Source organism: Lygodium microphyllum, chromosome 5 (assembly GCF_053477565.2).
Source record: "Lygodium microphyllum isolate KBCC chromosome 5, Lygodium_microphyllum_v1.1.10, whole genome shotgun sequence".
Lineage (NCBI taxonomy): Eukaryota > Viridiplantae > Streptophyta > Polypodiopsida > Schizaeales > Lygodiaceae > Lygodium > Lygodium microphyllum.
The window spans coordinates 139,103,355-139,123,455 of NC_141139.1; the positions used below are offsets into that span (position 1 = coordinate 139,103,355).

Here is a 20,101-nt window from a genome sequence, read left to right on the forward strand (position 1 = left end):
ATCATCAAGAATCAAACTTGGGATTTAGTGTCTTTACCCATTGGGAAGAAAGCCATTGGAACAAAATGGGTCTACAAGCTAAAAAGGAATGCCAATAGATCCATTGACAAATATATGGCAAGGCTTGTAGCTAAGGGCTATGCACAAAAGAAAGGCGTTGACTACGAGGAGACATTTGCTTCTACCTCCTACATGACTACCATCAGGTCTATGGTTGCTTTGGTTGCCCACTTTGGATGGATTGTGCATAAGTTAGATGTTAAAACTGCATTTTTACACGGGGAACTTCATGAAGAAGTATATGTATAGTAGCCCATTGGTTTTGCAATTGAGGGATCCCAATACTTGGCTTCCTAGAGCTTGGTATGCAAAGATTAATGCTTTTTTACTCAGCCAAGGGTTTATAAACAATTCATCTGTCTACTCTTTACGTATGTGAAGAGGGGGGATCCATGCTGATCATCTATCTATATGTTGATGACCTTTTGCTTACAGGGATACATGTTGATCAGATTTCAACATTTAAACAAAATTTATAGTAAACTTTTGAGATGTTAGACTTGGGGTCTTTGCATTATTACTTGGGCATTCAGTTCATATATGATGCTAGAGGTATTGGTTTATCACAGTCAAGATACATTGGTAAAGTCCTTGAGAGATTTGGCTTATAGGATTGCAAGCCAGTTTGTACACCAATGGAACCTGGACTAAAGCTGTCATTACATGATGACAGTGATTTGTTTGATATACACCTATGCTCTAGCAGTTGGATGCCTTATGATTCACGTCACTCCACTAGTGGCAATTGTTTCCTTCTTGGCTCATCTTGCATATCTTGGCTTAGTAAGAAACACTGTTGCCACATCGTCATGTGAAGCTGAATACAAGGTAGCTTTCACTACCATAGTTGAATGTGTATGGATTAGATGCTTGCTAGCTGATCTGGATGTATTTGTTACGGACTCTACTCCTTTTTTCACTGACAGTCAGAGTGCCATTGCAGTGGCACGGAACCCAGTGTTTCATGCACGCGCAAAACACATTGAGATACATTATCACTTTGTCAAAGAGAGGCTACATGCAGGCGATATCAGCCTTGTCTATTGTCCTACCACTAGTAATGGGGCAGACATCTTCACCAAAGCTCTTCCTCGTGACAAATTTGAAGCATTTTGCAATGCTTTAAATTTGATCTCCTTTGTTGGCGGATGATCCTTGTACTTTTGATCACTCTTCACTCCAAGGGGGGCTGTTGGGTTTCACTCATGCCTATGCTCACAGAGGAGTGTCAGTGATCAGGACACTGGGGCACTTTTTACTCTCGGTACGAGAGGTTTTTTCCCCTAGACTTGTTCTCTTTTTTCATATCTGCCTATGTTACACATTTACGGGCACTTATCATGTTCAGGTGTGAACATCCCTTACAACCCTAAGGTTTAAGGGTTGTACTTCGTACTTTCAGTTTATACTCCTTCAGTCTATTGCATTGGGTGTCGTGCTTCACTCTCCACACTGTCTACTACACTCTCAGCTGAGCTTTGATCTTCTCCTCTCACAGGATCCCCAAATCCTGCATGGTTTGTTGATACCAGCGAGGTAATGGGTCTGTTGATACCAGCAAGGTAAAAGGATGCAGGAAAACACTACTTTTTGTGATTCTAAAGCTATCTTTGATCCAAAGATCTGACGGAGTATCTGATTACACCAAGAACTCAGAAAACGGGATTACACCCTGGGATGCCAGATGAAAAATAGTTTAGATCAGTTGGTGCATTGAGGTGAGTTCTGATAGTTCCCGGATTTGGAGAACTGCATTCAATGGTCCACAATACCTTTGAAGAAATCTGAGGTTTCTTTTCTCAATGCTCTTTCCAAAATAGCAATTTTGGAAGTTCACATGATGCATAATCATGAATACCTTCTTATTTTATATGTTGAGGGGTCTCATATTTTGTATTTGACCTTAGTGACGATTTTCATTGAGGTGCATTCTTTTTAGAAATTTCTCTTCTTAGAACACTACACAATTTAAGTGCATGTGCAGAAAGATTCTTTGAATGAAACAATCATTTTACTAGAAGGGCATGTGTGGCAAGATATCAATCATACATTTCATGTCTTCCACTTTGTTAGGCTAAGATGACCTTGCACCTTTGCAAGCTACAATATCAACCTACCTCCAGTTAGGTCTTAGATACACAGTGGGCCTTCCACTGCATTGGTTAAGGCAATTATCCTCCACAAGGTAGGGTCAGGATTGAAGTAAAAATTGCAATATGAACCAGTATTTCCAAAGTCTATTCAAGTCAAGATCCCACCTTTTAGCAGAAAACCTTAGATATTGATAAAAGGTGGTGGCGTAGATAGTAGAGGTGGGCTAGCAGTTGATGTAATTGGGGAGCAGCATGAACTCTACCATTATGACAGATCTTAAAGGCTTGCTTACCAGATTCTATTGAGTTGGACATTATTCTGTCAGTCCAGAAACAACCAGACCACAGCAAACACTTATAATGCAATAAAATAAAGGTTAAAAGTAGACCATCTACCTTGTGAATTTATAATATTTGGCTCTCATCTTGTGCTGGCCATGTGTTTCAAGCATTTATTTTCTTTAAAGCTAATAAACATGTAAAAATTTACAGAGTTGAGGACAGTGTTAATAGCCATCACATTGCTGGTCTATGCTGAATATAGGCTACAAAAAATGGGTACATCCAAATGTGGAGAATCGGAGATGGATTCAGCAAAAGTGAGCTGCCTGGTTTAGGAAGGAAAGTAAGGATTGTATGTGATATCTTTGCTAAAGTCATGGATTTCTGATTTCATGCTCAATTCTTATGCTGACTGCAATAACAGGTTGCTATAATTTCTGAAGAGACATGCAAGCTCTGGTCAGTTCAGTGCAACTATAATGGTAGCAAAGTAAGCTTCTTAACAAAAAGTGGTCAATGTGACTGCCCGGACTCTATTCTACATATCTATGACATGGAGCTGGACAAATTTTACCATCTCAATTTCAGGTACAGCACCCCATGTGGTGAGGTACATAAAGAAATATGTGATACTATTTTTAGTGACTAAATTCTCATAAATTCTGATCAATCTATGCTCCACATTTGACCATGATTGTTGGAGAATCGATAGGCTTGAGGGAAAACTTCTTGTTACACTTTGTTGGGACAGTGAGGAGTTCCAACAACTTGCTTGTGAGATCAGACAAGTAAGTGTATATCAAGGCTCCTGTAAATTCTAATCAGGATGATGAGTTTCTTGACTGACCTTTTGGAATTGGACTTCCAGCATTTTTGATGTATGTAGGGAGCTTTCTGCTACTGGCACATTTACATGCGAGCGAGCAACTTTCAGTCTATTTTGAGTATTCTGAGGTCTTTTTTTTTTGGTTTGTAGGTCATGTGCGTGCATACATGGGCACAGTAATTGCCTCCACTTGTCTTTTAAAGTAATGTCTATCTACCCATCAAATGTGGCAAGAGAGGCTGTGACAGCGAGCCCATAGGCATTCTAGAATCTAGATGCTAGAAGCTTCTAGATTTTTGGCCTTTATTTTAGTGAGTGATAGCGCCAGATAGCATGAAATAAAAAAAGCAAAAATTTTGGGGGGGGCGGGGGGCGGGGGGCAGGAACTCACTTTGATGGGCTAGAAAAGGGAGGTAATGTGGGGTCATTCAAAAAATTAAAAGAGAGGAATGAGTTACATTCAATTTAAAGAGATGCTCCTAAAGAAAGAAGACCAGTGAAAGACTGATAGGAGGACCATACAGGTTTTGCACTTAACTCTTCATGAGGAGGATGTGGGGGTGGTTGAAAGACCCTCCACATTTATGTATACCCACCAAAGTTGTGGGGTGAGGGGCATTTAATGTTATAGAGAGGGGGTGTATGGCACTATAGAACAACCCCCACTTGGCAATGTGTATAGTGAAGAGGGCATGTGGGAATGAGCTCTAAGGTTCGTACCTTTTTTTTCAGTGGGACAGATGGTGAATTTTGAGAGCGCTTGAAGAGAAAATTTAAATACAATTCATAGGAAATGTGTCTCTTTTACCATGTGAATGCAAAATTGAATTGATCATTTGAATTTCAAAACTTTTGAATTTGCATTTTTGCAGAGAAGTGTGCTTAACATCTCATGTTGTGTACTAAGCATGTTCTATTCTTGATCTAGCTTGACAACAAGGCAGAAACAAAAAACACATCTGAAATTTTGACTTTTTTTATCGATCACAATCTCGGTATAGTCCAACAAGACAAGGTAGGATTTCTCTCACTCGCTCTCTTTTTTTATGAAGAAGTTTGAATTAATGAATTGAAATATTTACAAAGGGCCTTTTTTTTTCCGTAAAAGGTAATTGTATTAATTACGAAAAAAAGGTACAAGTTTACATGATTACATGATTACAAAATACACGAGGGCCCTAGGCCAACGTGTATAAAATCCCAGTACTAAGCCACGAAAAAGTTACACAAATCATGGCAAAGACCCAGAGAAAATTGCCATATGCCAGGGAAGCAAGTCCTCCCGAGGGAGCAAGTCCGCGTGCCGAATGAGATCTATCTGCCAATGCAAGAGACCTTTAAGCCGGGCAATGTGTCTCTGTACATTGGAGGCCGAATCAAAAAGAAAGGCATTCCGCGTGGTCCAAATGTGCCAGCATCCCCAGTATCTGAAAAAGTGGAATAAGATCTTCATATGCATCTGTGGCGGTGTGGGGTAATTTGGGCGCATAAAAACCCAATCGAAAGGAGTTAGAGAGGACCCCACCACTGCGCACCAAACTTGTGACAAGCTCCCCTTATATAGGGGAGGCTTCTCCACTCCCCAGGTAGAGAGACGAGGCTATGCCCTTCCATACGTCGCCACCCTCCCCCCGTCAGCTGTTGTGCAGGGCCTTGGGGCCTCTGACTGAAGTCTTTCCCCCTCCTCGCTTGGCAGGAGACAGAGGCTATGGCCCCCTTCCTTACGCCACCCCCACCACCTGGTATGTCAGGCGTTGTATACTCCTCCCCTGGACCTTTCGATTGGGGCTCTCCCCCCCCCCCCCCGCCGTCCTGCTGAAACGGACCTTGACCATAGTCCCCCCCTATTTACTAAACACTACGGGACCCTCCCTGGGCCCTCCAAACAAGCTGCCTCCCCTTGACTGCCATCCAGTTTGTCCATGAGGAGAGAAGTGAAAGTAGGAGTGAGAGAGAGAAGAGGAGGAAGAGGGAAAGAAGGATAAGGAAAGAAGAGAAAGAAGGAGGGAGAGAGAGAAGAGGAGGAAGAGGGAGAGAGAAGGAGAAGGAGAGAAGGAGTGGGAGAGAGAAGGGAAGAAGTGGGAGAGGAGTGAGGAGAGAAAAAGGAGTGGGAGAGAGAAGAGAACTCTATTTAGTTTCTTCTAAATTTATTTATTGTTATGTTGATTTTTTATTGATCACATTGATTTAAAGGACTTCCTTTACTTGTTCAAAATAAATCAATTAGTTATATTGTAGATGACCTTCCCTTGTTTTCTCCTCCATCTCCAGAACTTGTGACCTTCGCGCTTGAAGCAGACGCTCTAACCCAACTAAAGGAGCACCTGTCTTGGTGAGGCGCAGTCTGTCGCATCGAAAAGCACCAGTCGCGGCAGGTGACCTTTTCCAAACACCGCACTGGTGTCTTCAAGAAAGCCTACGAGCTCTCTGTTCTCTGTGAAGCACAGGTGGCGGTCATCATCTTACCAGATCTTCTTGGCGAGCGGGCAAGAAAGAAATCGATGTCGGGCCGATTCCACAGTAGTGGTACAGAAGAAACAATTACCATTCGAGATTCTACGCTTGGAAAGGGCCGAGGCAAGAGGAAGACCACCAATCATCACCCGCCAAAGAAAGACCTTGCATTTGAAAGGTGTCTTATTCAACCAGCCCTCCATCACAGCTGCCTTCCACCATGACTGAGATTTCCGCAATCCCCATACAGTATTAGCTTTTACACCCAGCCACCATTGATGATCTTTAATGAGAAGATGATACACCTGATTAGCAGAGGCGTTTTCCAGACTCAATCGGCCTGCAAGGTCCCAGTCCTGCCAAGGACAGGGCAGGAAAGGGTTGCCTATCTCGAAGCACCGACAAAAGCTGTTCCCATAAATCACGGTATCCGCGCGGGATCCTGAAAAGTCTCCTGGCAGTACGAAACGATGCGAAGACATTGCGAGTGGCAAGGGTAGCATCCGCAACTGAAGACACACCCAAACGGGCCATGCGGTTAAATCTTGGTCTGAGCTCATGTTTGTCTTCCCATGAAAGTAATCTCGAGACTGCCAACAATTCCAGTTGAAAGGAGTTAGTATGCAAGCGGTCCCCCACTGGATGCCAACGTGCCTTTTGGAGCACCACCTTCCAGGAGCCGATCAAATGCAGTAACAGAGAGGAAGAGGGACTGGAAAATCGAGAGTCTGCATTAAGGACATGCCACCAGGAGCCCCGAAGTCGTGTATTACCATGGCGTAGCCCGCTGTCCTCAAGAAAATAACGGGCTATAATGGTCCACGGGTGATGATCCACACACATGGCGCGAAAAAGAGACCAATGAAGAGCCAGCATATGAGTTTCAGCATCCAAAATAGCTCCACTACCCATGTATTTAGGGGTACATGTATGTGACCATGAAATCCACGAAATACCTGCTTGCAATGAGTCCTTCCATAACGTAAAACGAATGGGGCGAGTGAGAGCCTTCAAAGTAGTAGGAGTCCACAGCAGCAATAGCAAGAAATATGTGAGCATTGGCAGCATAATTGTCTGAGCCACTTTGAGGCAGACATGGAATGGCCACGCTTGCGTCTTCCAATACATAAACTTCACTGCGAGTTTTTGTGAAATCCAGTCTAGTAGCTCCTTTGGCCGCACATCCACCCCCAATGGGTATCCAAGATGCCTGACAATGGATCCACGGGAAACAACCTGGCCCTGCCAACCCAATGACTGTAAATCAGACTTATGGCTGATTTGAAGGCATTGATGCGAAGACCAGAAGCATGACCAAAGAGCGTCCAAACATCTAATGCCTTGCGAATGTTGTCCTTGTCCGCTCGCAAAATCATAAAGCTATCATCAGCTAGAGATTGGCTAATGAAGTGTTGTCCCAAAGGAAGAGACAATCCGGCCAGCTGAGCAGAAGCTGCCATTGAAGATAACATTGAAAGAACCGGGTGAGTCGCCAGGGCAAAGAAGAGAGGACTCAAAGGGCAACCCTGTCTGACTGAGCGTGCAAGGACAAATGGCTCTGTAACCCCACCATTGAACATAACTCGTGAAGAAGCGGCAGCACTAATGGTGTAGATCAATCGGGACATCCGAGTACCAAAACCCATAGCAGACATGAGTTCTGCAATGAAAGACCAGTCTAAATAGTCAAAAGCCTTTTCCAAATCCAATTGAATCAATACCACTTCCTAACTGGAGTGCCTCGCATAGTCAATAGCCATTTGCACATTTAAGATATTATGCAGAATGTTGCGGCCCTTAATGAAACCATATTGGAGAGGATGCACAATAGACAAAGGGCCTTTTCTCTCTCTCTCTCTCTCTCTCTCTCTCTCTCTCTCTCTCTCTCTCTCTCTCTCTCTATACATTGTATGAGACAGTGACAGGTAGAGTACGAGTGCTTGGAGGCACAACAGACTTAGTGTTTAGCACGGTTGGTGTAAAGCAAGGCTATCTGCTCTCTCCTTTGCTGTTTGGACTGTACATTGATGAGATTTCAGATTACATACAAAGGTGGGGTGGTATGGGAGCCAATTTGGCTAGAGTATTGATACCAATTTTGTTATATGCAGGCGATATTGTGCTCATCTCAAATTCACCTGAGGGGCTACAACGACATCTGGATGCATTGCATGTGTTTTGTGAAGAGAAAGGCCTCAAGGTTAATCTTGGAAAGACTAAAATTATGGACTTTAACACCTGGGGAGCTTGGGTGACATGCAGAGGCTAAGCTTGCATGGGCATATGTAGCTTTGGGCACTCTAGAGTAACAGTGTGCACACATACAGTTCTAGGAGCCCCATACCAAATTGTGGTTCTTTGACACTTTAGTTATGCCCACACTACTCTATGGAGCAGCCATTTGGGGCCAAGCCTTTATCATACTAGATGGGCACCTCTCATGGACTGTAACAGACTTGAAGCGCAACATTATGATGGTTGGGAACATATGGAGAGACCGCTGGTCTCCTGATGATAGCATGTATGATAAGGCTGAAAGCCTTAGTACCACAAGAGATCATCCGAGAAGAGTTGGGTGTAGCACCCATGGTAGTGGAGGTACTATTCCAGGCAATCACCTTACTCCAGAGGTTATGGCAGCTCCCTAAAGACCGATACCCTAGGCTAGCTCTGGAGTCTTCACGACAGCTTGTAGCAAAGGAAGATAGATAGTGTTGGTATGCACATATGAGCACGTGGCTGAACTTGCATGGCATGAATATATACAGATTGCCACCATTCGATTATAGCCTTGATTGTCCCACTTTGAGTCTTAGCCATTCGAAGTATAGAGTGATTAGACCAGACATCACTAAAGTGGAGACAGAGAGGACTTGGTCCAAGCCCCCTTTCCCATAAGGCATGAAGATGGCACAATACCAATGTTACTTCTTCAGCTTTCCCATGATGGTTTCATAGTGAGGCCGAGATATATGGATGCTCAACTTTCTCATGGGCTTTGAGTTGCTATTGGACACATCCGCACCTCATCGCATCAACTGATGATTGAGACACGTCGATGGAGCCATATTGCAGCAAATGAGAGGATGTGCCAACTTTGTGGATGGGAGTCAGAGATGGAGGAACACTACATTTGTAGATGCACTGTATACTATGATATTCGAGGCTACTACCATTGCCTCTTTAAGGAGGGCTTTGAACCATTGAGATGGGTGATGGACTATGAGGACTAGAGATGTTTAGGCCTTTTCTTATTGAAGCTTTAATGATGCAAAGCAGCATTGTTATGGGATCGGAGGCAATCTCAACCACATTCACCCCTTCAGAGAGCAGTTACAGACTTTTTCTGTATAGCTAACCCCCTGGCCACTGCCACCTTAGACACTACATCTCCTACTAACAGGCGCCATCGAGGGTCATCATCAGGTGGCATCACAGTAAATAGGGCTACAATGTTATGTAGAGCATGACGCCCTAGGGTACCTACTCAACAACATAGGCATGCTCATATGTGACACATTCGCGTCACGATTGCTCGTTATAGACGAAGATTACCACGATGACTGAGTCGGAGGTAGTTGGCAAAGTCTTGGTGGATTTCATACACTGAGAGTGAGGCATGCTCATATGCGACACATTCGCGTCACGATTGCTCGTTACAGACGAAGATTACCACGATGACTAAATTGGAGGTAGTTGGCAAAGTCTTGGTGGATTCCATACACTAAGAGGGAGATATTCTATACTCTTTTCAGTTTTTTAGTTTTCCATATTTTTCATTTTCCATTTCAATTGATCATGTAGACCTAGACATAAGTCTTTTTTCTTCTTTGATGAGAGATGATGATACCAATTGTATTAGTTATGGTCTCATAGGCCATTTTGGCCTTCTAGAGACGTTAATAGATCTTTCTTTCTTTCTTTCTCTCTCTTTTGTAATGAGTAATTATATTATATCAAAAGACTAAAAGAGTACAAAAGTCACATGACTAAAAGATTACAAAAGTCACGGCAAAGAAGCAACAAAAAATTGCCATATGCTAAGGAACCAAGTCGTCCCTAGAAAGAAGATCAATATATTGAATAAGATCCAGTTGCCAATGTAGGAGGCCCTTGAACCTAGCATAATGTCTATGAACACCAGAAGCAGAATCTATCTATCTCTCTCTCTCTCTCTCTCTCTCCGTAAACAATCATTATATTAATTATGAAAAAAGTGCAAGATTGCATGGTTACAAGATACAGGATGGCTCTAGGCCATTACACTTTGCAGAGCATGATGACCCCGACTGGCTGGCCGACAACAGCTGAGAGGCCCATACCACAGCTAGATCAGAGCCATCATTGCGAGGCACAGGATTCTCACCTCTTGACACATTAGCAGGGCGGCCTTGGACCATTTCAAGATGGAGATTCTATGCTGATCTTGAGACCTAGAGAGGGACCATATATATATACACGTAGTCTTCAGTTTTAGAACCATTTTTATTTTAATAAATCTTAGCCTCATATTAGGATACATTTATTTCATGTAACTTCACTTCAGCTTTATTGTGATGAGACGATATTGGATATAGATATATTGGTTTTCGTCTCATAGGCCACATTGGCCTTTTCGAGATGTGTTTACACACACACACACACACACTTATATGTCTCCATAAAGGGTAATTATACTTATTACCAAAAAGGCACAAGAGTCACAAATGAAGTAAAAGGACAGCAGAGCAATGAGAAAAGTGTCATATACCATGATGCCAAATCCTCCCGGGTGGGGAAGCCTTGCATGTTGCACAATATCAAGTTGCTAGTGAAGGTGGCCTTTCAATCAAGCAATATGACTTTGAACACCTAAATGGGAGTCAAAAATAAAACCATTCTGGGTGACCTAGTTATGCCAACAAGCCACCAATCACAGGGACATAGAACCAGTCCCACCACCCATCACCAAATCTCTGACAAAAAAGACCAAATCTTTCTTGTTGCCACTGGATAGGAAAGACAAACCTGTGGCGAGAAGTCTCCACACTTGTAGTGCAGAAGAAGCAAGATCCAATAGAGATATTTCATCAAGAGAGGGTTGAAACAATGGGCAAGCCACCAATTAGCATTCACCAAAGAAAGACTTTGCATGTAAATTCTTTTGAGGCATCTTGGTGGTGGCTTGATCACCCATTGCTTGGGTATCCATGGTGCATTTTGATGGTCATTGTGTGATGAGTCATTATCATTGTATATTGTATTGTACCATATCACCCATGATCTGAGATAAGGCATTAGTAGGTTAGTTAGTTCATGTGTGAGTCTGTGCATGAGAGAGCGAGATGGGCACATTATTTATTGGCGCTTGATTTATTTTCCCTAAATGTGAGTGAGTTAGTTAGTTCATGTGTGAGTCTGTGCATGAGAGAGTGGGATGGGCACATTATTTATTGGCACTTGATTTATTTTCCCTAAATGTGGCCAGCTGGGCATTTTTATGCTGGCTGACTTAATTATTTTATTATTATTCAGCTAGCTGACTTTTTGCTTATTGTGGCATATTTATTGGCCTCCCTCCTCCACAGTTGTTTAGCCATTGTCAGCATACTCAGACATCTGCAAGTCCTGTTGGAGAGTACTAGTGCCTACTCGATGGCTTTCCACATAACCCTTATATTTGACTATCTATGTGCTATATAATTGCTGCCATACATAGGCTTACAGTGTATTTTACCTTCGCTGCTTTTAATTAAGTAGTTCTTAATACAAAATTACTCTTCTTGAGGAAAAAAAGTTTATACAAAGCTTTTGACATTTACAAAAATAAAGTGCGTATATGCATCTACAGATTGGTTTTAACAACGATGAGGTTGGACTTTTGGGGAAACACGAACCATTTGTATACCTTTATGAGCGGTTGGATGTCGAGCAAGCAACCCAACCAAAGACTCCTGTTATCAAGAAAATTTCTATGGGAGTTCTAACTGGCATGGTGAGTTTATACCAGGGAAACTTTTGCTGATTTTTATTTGCTTTATATTCGATTCATGCAAACAATTGTCCACTAAATTCTGAATTTTTACCAGGAAACTATCAATGGAAAAACTCGCCAAGATTTATTGAAGTTTGGCAATGAATTTCTATGTGGCCGTGAGGCGGAAGCTTACAAAGTTCTGGAGCATATGAAGGATAACTCAATACTGAAAAAAGTTGCTCGCTACTGCATGAAACATGAGTTTTTAGATGCAGCCACACATTGCTTTGCAAAAATGGGTCGTGCATATGCTGTTTCAACCATTAGACAGGCTGATGATAAGATGGTAAAAACTGTGTCATTTGTAGAAATATTTCTAGCTGAGTCAAAGATGAAGCAAATTTTCCAATAATGTGCATCATCTAAGTTAGTTGCTGTCTTACTCCTCCCAGTTACAAGGAAGAAGTGTAATTACTTGTACATGTAAGAAATATATTGTTAGATTAGATGATGCCATAAAAAATGATAATACAAGTTAATTAAAGGAGGCCCAAAGGTTTTGGTCAAGGAAAGATCTGATCACAAGGCTGTATCCATTATTAGTGAAGCATGGTAAATGATGAGTTAGTATATTCACAAGGACACTTTGTAGATGGATATCATGCAATGAGGAATTTTTTCTGGTGAGATTTTTTAGACAAGCTTTTGGGACTGTATATTTAGGCAAGCTTTTGTAAGAAAGCTTATTGGAAGATTGCAATAAGAAAAATCTAATCCATTCTTTTTGGGAAAATGACTTGGAATTTTCACTAGCTGAAACCTGTTTGAAACATCTGGGTCTATGCAGACCATACATTGAAATGCATTATTTGGCCATTTTTGATCCAAGAAATGAGGTTAGAAGGCCTAAAAACCTTGAAGAAAATGGTACAGATGACCTATTTTGGTAGAGAACCAGCTTTTTTTCAAGGGTAATGTGCACACAGTGCGCACATCTCTTGGAGTAAAGCCCACAAGTGCATGTTTGCACTAGCGCAAACCACCCTTGGGCCCAAACAATGGTTCTCCAAGACTTGATTTCTGGCCAAAATAGGCCATGTTTATGGTTGTTTTTAAGGGTTTTGGAACTCTAAGCTGAGTTTTCGGGTCAAAATGGCCAATTATGCACTATGAGTTCTGTATTTCAAATTAATCTCAGAGGATAGGGAGTCTTGTCACCTTTTCCTCATTTATATGTGAGATGCAGGAAAACACTAGTTTATCACCTTGTAAGTTACTAAGCTCAAGGCAAAAGACCAAAATATTCTATTGAAGCAAACATCCAGTGCTGACTTAAAGTGGTCTGCCAATATTCCAAAGGAGGCAAGGGGTGAGGATGGTAGCCTCCAAAGACTCCTACATTTTAGGGTCTTTAGGGTGTTGGTTCATGTCACAATTATTTTATACAGTGAAAACAACCACAATTTACAACCACGACCACATGATGGCAGGAAGGACAATGGTGACAGCATCAACAAACCACTGCAATGACAAAGACAACACAGTCTCAGCCACAAATGGTGATGATGAGAATGATGTCAATAAACGTATCCCCTTATAAGATTTGGGGCAAGATCGAGGGAAGAAATTGTGAGGTAGGGAGAAAGATTAATTACCATTTAAAATGGGTTCAAGCACCCATATCCTATAAGAGCTAAAATTTTTCCCAAAAGAATTCTATTATAGACATCTCAGTGATACTCATCACCAAGGTAACAGAGTGAAAACATCTGAGTGATAATAATCACCAAGATAATACAGTTCATCCACAATAAAATTGAAAGGGAAAAGAAGCATACAACTTCTTGTCTATTTGCTCAAGGGAGATGTTTAGTACAATGCTAACAAATTAACCAGTTCGGCGAGCTACAGGAGCATTTAATGCCAACACCATTAAGTACCATTCCTGCAAGAGACACTATAACCTCATTATGTAAACGTCTGCTTCAACTTCAATTTAGACAACATTTGAGAAGTAATTCTCTCTTTCCATTTTTTCTAATTGGTTTCGGTGTATAAAAAATTATGTGGTGTAAACATGGCCTTCTGGTCAAATAGGCAGATGTCAAGGGCCTTCCACCTTCATGCACATCCCATGTGAATAATGTCACTAACCCTTGGAGTGAAGCTACTGGCTAATATAATGACCCTAATTTACCACTAGTTGTTCCCAAAAGAAAAAGTTGCGAAAGATGTTACTACTTTCAGCTTTAATAAAGCCTTGACATCAGTTGTGGGCTGTGTCACACACCATGCCTGAATATTCTCTAATTATGTAGGCAAAGGATGCCAAGGCTGCAGCGGTGGCAATCCAGCTAGGCTGCATTGAAGAAGCTGAAAACATTTATAATAGATGCAAGCACTATGATCTTCTTTCCAAGTTCTATCAGGTACAGTTTGGTTCTTACGTGAGTAACACACAACTTGCTTGGTAATAATTATTATATTATTTTGGAGGGGAGTTGTGAGGGAAAGCTTTCAAGCTAGATAAAGTATTCGGACAGACTGAGAAAATTAAATTAGTGGATTAGCTTTTCAATTCACAGATGGGTGGTAATTGGGAGAAATCATTGGAAAAATCCTCAAGATATGACCTTGTCAATTTGAAGAACATACATCATTCTTATGCTAGACATTTGGAGGCCATAGGGGACATCCAAACTGCTATACATCACTTTGAGTTATCACACACACATAGGTACTCAACTTTGTTTCAAAATCAGTTGTCTGCCTGGCGTTGATATTTCAAAAGCAATGCCTACTCTGTACATTTTTGAGGCAATATTCAACTTTCTATTGTGGATTTGGTTGTTTGGATACTAGGCTGGGAATATCAAACTGTGTCAGTCTTTCATTGATGATGACATCTGTCAAAGTTGATGGTATCTTTGATGCAGAACATGGGAAAACTTTTACAGCTATCAATAGTTATGTTGTTGGTTTGTGAATAAATACATATAAGTCTTATATGGTTTCTCAACTGCCTTTTGAAAAATTCTTTGTTAAATGGGTGTACTTGCAGTATTCTCTCTTTACAAATATAGCACAGGATGTGAGATATGAGAGCTGAAATGTGAGGAGTCAGTGATGTGGCATGAAACAACCTTATCTTCAGTGCTACATGGGGGATCACAGAAGAATACACCATGCACAAAAAACAAAAAATTTCATGCAAGCTTTGAAGCAATAAGGCCTCTTTTTTCCTTAAAGAAATAGGCAGAATTTTTACAAAAAAAAAAAGGTCCAAGCCTTAGATGAAAGCAGCAAACTTCTCTCTACTGCTGATTTAGATAACTTACAAGCTGTGAGCACGTCATTCATGAGAATGATATTCAGAATTGGCTAACACTTTTACAAAAGGGAGAGAAATCTAATAGAGGATGTGATTCAAACTCCCTCATGGAACGCCTTCATGCTTCCAAGTTAGAAAGACATACCACTAACCTCAGAAATTATGATGGATCTTGTTCAGCAGTTGTGTCAGAAAATAAAAATGTATCATGGAAGTAGACATGCTTGTATTATATTCTCATATTCTCTCAAGGAACGTTGGATATGGATGGTGCCTTCATCATGGGAGAGATTAATCTGGCCATATATATAATGGTACTAGTGTTGACCCTTCAGGTCCTATGCTTGCAATTAGAAGATTGCTTCTGCTACGTGTCATAGATGTGGTGCTTTAAATAAGAACATTCTACACATTTTAGGATCTGTGCTCATTCACAGGAGCTTATTCATCTGTTGTCTTGCTCTCTCAGACTCTGTTTCTTTCTTTTTCAATTTGCTAAGCTGTTCTGGCTTTTTGGATATTTTCCAGTCAGATTGAACCTTTATGCCACTTTCCCAATCCCACTTTCCTTTCCTGGGTGTGCTTTTGTTTGGACAATATAGAAACTTTATAATTTGGCTACCTTTGAAGCTACTGTTTCTGATAGCTGCACTTTATAACATCGCTGCACTAATCTCTCTTTGAAAACCTTGTCACTTGATGATTGTATAGACTTCAGTATAATCTCTTTCATGAGCTCTTTTGAGCTTTCTTGGCCACCCTCACGGTGCTCAGTTGTATATTGATGATTAATACAGTATTTTTCCTTCAAATCAAGAAGTGTACATGACCAGTTGGTCATCCTAGCTAATGATTTTTGAAATAGTAGATCTTCGTTTGAACTATGTTACAACATGGGAAATCCCTGTAAATGGCTAACCTTGGAAAATTTGTTGGGTATTTGACTCATGGCTCACTTACGCCTACGCTCATATGGGAGTGTCGGTGATCAGTAGGACACTGGGGCACTTTTTACTCTCGGTAGGAGAGGTTTTTTCCCCTAGACTTATGGTCTTATTGTCGTATGTACTTATGTGCTTATGTTACACACTTATGGGCACTTAGTGTGTGTCGGGTGTGAACACCCCCTACAACCCTAAGGTTTAAGGGTTGTACTTTGTACTTTCTGGTTACACTCTTTCAGTCTATTCTCTTGGGTGTCGTGCTTCACTCTGTCTCTCACTCTCACACTGTCTACTGAATCTCAGCTGCACCTCGATCCGTCCATCTCGCATTTGGTATCAGAGCGATCTGCAGTTTGCAGACTGAAGCTCCCACTGTCTACAGCCCCCGTCAGTTTATGATAGTGGTGGCTCCCTGGGATGTGGATGATTGGTGAGATATAGAGATGAAATATTCTGAATCACCCCAGAGCCTAGAGATTTGAAGGAAAGCTCTCCAATTGGTCTTTCAGGAGACTTGTGGAGATATAATTGTGGCTTGGAGAGCAGAGCCCTGGGTTACAAAGACGAGCATGCTGATATGAGGAATTCTAGGGGGGTGTATCTTTTGACATCACAGTCCAGCAGCATACTACATACTCCGAGACTTAAAACAGATGAATTGGACTGCAAAGAGACTGACATGGCTTGGAGCTCACTTCTAGCATGTGGGACTCAGTTATCTTCTTTTATATAGGGAGACCACATATGGTTTGGCATTACAATTCAGGCCACCAGAATCATTATTCTGATAGCACATGTCCTGGACATTATCCTTCAAGAGTGGCCAGTTTGGAGTTGTATATTTCATGAATTTGGTACATTCTTGTGGTACATTTGCCTTCATGATTCGCATTGTGTCATTTTAAGAGAAACTTAGTTTCTTGGGAAAAAGAAATTACTGCATGGCGATGGGTTTTGTCCAAATATGCTAAGCAGTATGACTCTGGCTAGACAGTGCGTATAAGCATATTTCATGTCTCCACTTTTTCTATAATGTCATATGATTTATTCTGTGTTCATGTGGTGTGATTGTAACTTTGAGATCTTGGTTTTGAGAATCATTTTTCCCCCCCTTTTTTTGATTGCAGGTATGAGGTTCCTCGAATGTTGCACTCTGTAGGAAGAATTGAGGATCTGAAAAAGTATGTTGATGATAAGAAAGATCCAGTTTTATACAGATGGTGGGCTAGTTACTGTGAAGCAAATGACCTTCTACAAAATGCTATTGATTATTACAAATTGGTAAAAGAAAGTCCTCCACCTTGTTGCACTTTATTTAGGCCAAATCCAGAGGCCCAATGTTTGCACAAATATAATGGTTTCATCTAGTTAAGGAGATAGTTCTTCTCAGTGCAGTGGGAATTTTACAGTAGTGACATCAGAAGGACAATATTTTAAATGTATTTTTAGGACCATTTTGCATACATTGGTTTTCATTTCTGTATATTATCTCTGAACTATCAGTGTTTGACTTTATTAGCTATGCCATGTTCTTATCAGGCTGGTGATGTTTCATCAGTGGTAAGAGTCCACTGCTTCCTTGGTGAATTAGAAATGGCAGAAAGTGTTGTTGCAGAAACTTCAGACCCATCTGCAACTTTTCACCTTGGTCAGCAGGTAGTAAAGATAGTAAAATTCAAACTTTTCAATGGTTGTTTGCAGGAATATAGAATGATTTGAATTCTTTTTCTGAAAGGTATCTGTTGAAGTATGAAAAACTAGGAAACTTTCTTCGGGCTATTCGACTTTTTGCCAAGGCAGGAAGGAATGATTGTGCTGCCCATCTTGCGATGAAACACGGAATTGACAATGAGTTATTATCTTTAGCTCTTCAGGTAATAAACTGGTCAAGGCTGGCTATTCAAAATGTGTTCAATGTTTCGATGGTTTTTTACTGTGATGAGTTTTGTAGAACATACCATACTGATGTATTAAGCACCAGCACACACAATTTGAGAAGAACTGATGCCGAACTTCAACAGACATTTTGCGTGCAAACACAAGGAGAAATGTCAACTGAATCCCTTAAATTTTTTTTTTTCCACGAAAAGAAAATTCTATTAATAACACCTTGGAGAAAAACCCCCTGAGGTAAATACAAAGCACAAGGAACTCTGTGATGAGTAACTTAAGTACATAAGAAATACAATGGTTGTGTGAACAACCAATCTGGTGGGCTAAAATGCTAGACCATCTGGGCGTGGTATGAAAGGTGTCTAAATCCCAAATTCACAGGAAAGCCTCTCATTTTTTTCTCATCCTCTCAGAGGTGCCCTGCATCCTCTCCCATCTCACACAAAGAGTGTGGACCGTGTGAAAGGTGAGGGAATGCACAGAGATCGAACCTTAGTTGAGAGAATAGTTGATAGTGAAGAGACTGTGTAAGAGTGAAGGCACGACACCTAATGCTATAATTTGAGGAGTATATGATGCAAGTACAAAGCACAACCCTTAAACCTTAGGGTTGCTAGAGTGTGTTCACACCCGAAAGGTGTAAAACATGATAAGTGCCTAAGCTGTATAACATAGGCACATAAAATAGAAGAGAATAAATTTGGGGGAAAAAACCTCTTGTAAGGAGAGTTAAATGTGCCCTAGTGTCCTATCGAGGATCACCGTCACTCCTCTGTGAGCATAGATGTAAGGTAAACCCAACAAACCCCCCTGGAGTGAAGAGTGATCAATATACAAGGATCACCCATCAAAGGAGATCAAATTTAAAGCATTATGGAATGCTTCAAATTTGTCACGAGGAAGAGCTTTGGTGAAGATATTTGCCACATTAGTGGTGGTAGGATAGTAGACATGGTTGATATCTCCTGCATGTAGCCTCTCTTTGACAAAGTGATAGTGAATCTCTATGTGTTTTGTGCATGCATGAAACACTGGGTTTTGTGCCACTGCAATGGCACTCTGACTGTCAGTAAACAAAGGAGTAGCCTCTGTGATAGATACATCTAAATCAGGCAACAAACATCTCAACCACCTTGTATTCAGCTTCACATGAGAATGTGGCAACGGTGGATTATTTCTTGCTAAGCCAAGAGATGCAAGATGAGCCAAGAAAGAAATAATTACCACTAGAGTGACGAGAATCAAAATCACCAGCCCAATCTAAATCACTCTAAGTATGTAGTTGCCGTGGTCCCCCCTTGGCATAAAGCAATCCAAGAGTCATAGTACCTTGCAAGTAACAAAAAACACACTTCACAGCTTGCCAATCTGACATGCGTGGCTAGTGTATATATCTGATCAGGGTTGAAACTGCAAATTGAATATCTGGCCTTGTGTTGCATAAGTAAATGAGACATCTAACTGCTAGAGTATACGTATGGATATGAAATAAGTCACTGTCATCATGCAAGGACAGCTTTAGTCCAAGTTTCATTGGTGTACAAATTGGCTTGCAATCCTGTAAGCCAAACCTCTCAAGAAGTCTACCAATGTATGCTGGAGCATACGTATGGATATCAAACAAGTTACTATCATCATGCAAGGACAACTTTAGTACAGGTTTCATTGGTGTACAAATTGGCTTGCAATCCTATAAGCCAAACCTCTCAAGAAGTCTACCAATATATCTAGATTGTGATAATCCAATGCATCTAGTATCATGGATGAATTGAATACCCAATTAAGAGTGCAAAGGCCCCAAATCTGATATCTCAAAAGTTTATTGCAAATTTTGTTTGAATGCTGAAATTTGATCAGCATGTGTCCCTGTAAGCATAAGATCATCAACATAAAGACATATGATGACCAAGGATCCCCCGTCTTTACATACATAAAGTGTAGAATTTGATGAGCTATTTGTGAACCCTTGGCTGAGTAAAAAGGCATCAATCTTTGCATACCAAGTCGGGGAGCTTGCTTCAAATCATACAAAGCCTTTTTAGTTTGCACACCTAGTGTTCGGATCCTACAACTGCAAAACCAATGGGCTGCTATACATACACTTCTTCTTGGAAGTTTCCCATGTAAAAATGGAGCCTTTATATCAAGCTGGTGCACAATCCATCCATAATGGGCAGCCAAAGCAACCATAGACCGAATGGTAGTCATGTGGGATGTAGGAGCAAATGTCTCCTCATAGTCAATGCCTTTATTTTGTGTGTA

The 20,101-nt window shown here is 41.1% G+C and overlaps 1 protein-coding gene across 1 annotated transcript in view; it reads left to right on the forward strand.

Annotated features, from left to right (window-relative positions):
• LOC148036455 (uncharacterized) overlaps window positions 1-20,101 on the forward strand; it is a 225,699-nt gene that overhangs the window by 11,671 nt on the left and 193,927 nt on the right. The window contains exons 6-14 of the mRNA XM_087678435.1: window positions 2,698-2,778; window positions 2,860-3,023; window positions 3,148-3,223; window positions 4,190-4,276; window positions 11,546-11,689; window positions 11,784-12,017; window positions 13,990-14,100; window positions 17,486-17,602; window positions 17,695-17,820. Of these exons, the coding sequence (XP_087534561.1) occupies window positions 2,698-2,778; window positions 2,860-3,023; window positions 3,148-3,223; window positions 4,190-4,276; window positions 11,546-11,689; window positions 11,784-12,017; window positions 13,990-14,100; window positions 17,486-17,602; window positions 17,695-17,820 (1,140 nt within the window). The remainder of the gene's footprint in view (window positions 1-2,697; window positions 2,779-2,859; window positions 3,024-3,147; window positions 3,224-4,189; window positions 4,277-11,545; window positions 11,690-11,783; window positions 12,018-13,989; window positions 14,101-17,485; window positions 17,603-17,694; window positions 17,821-20,101) is intronic.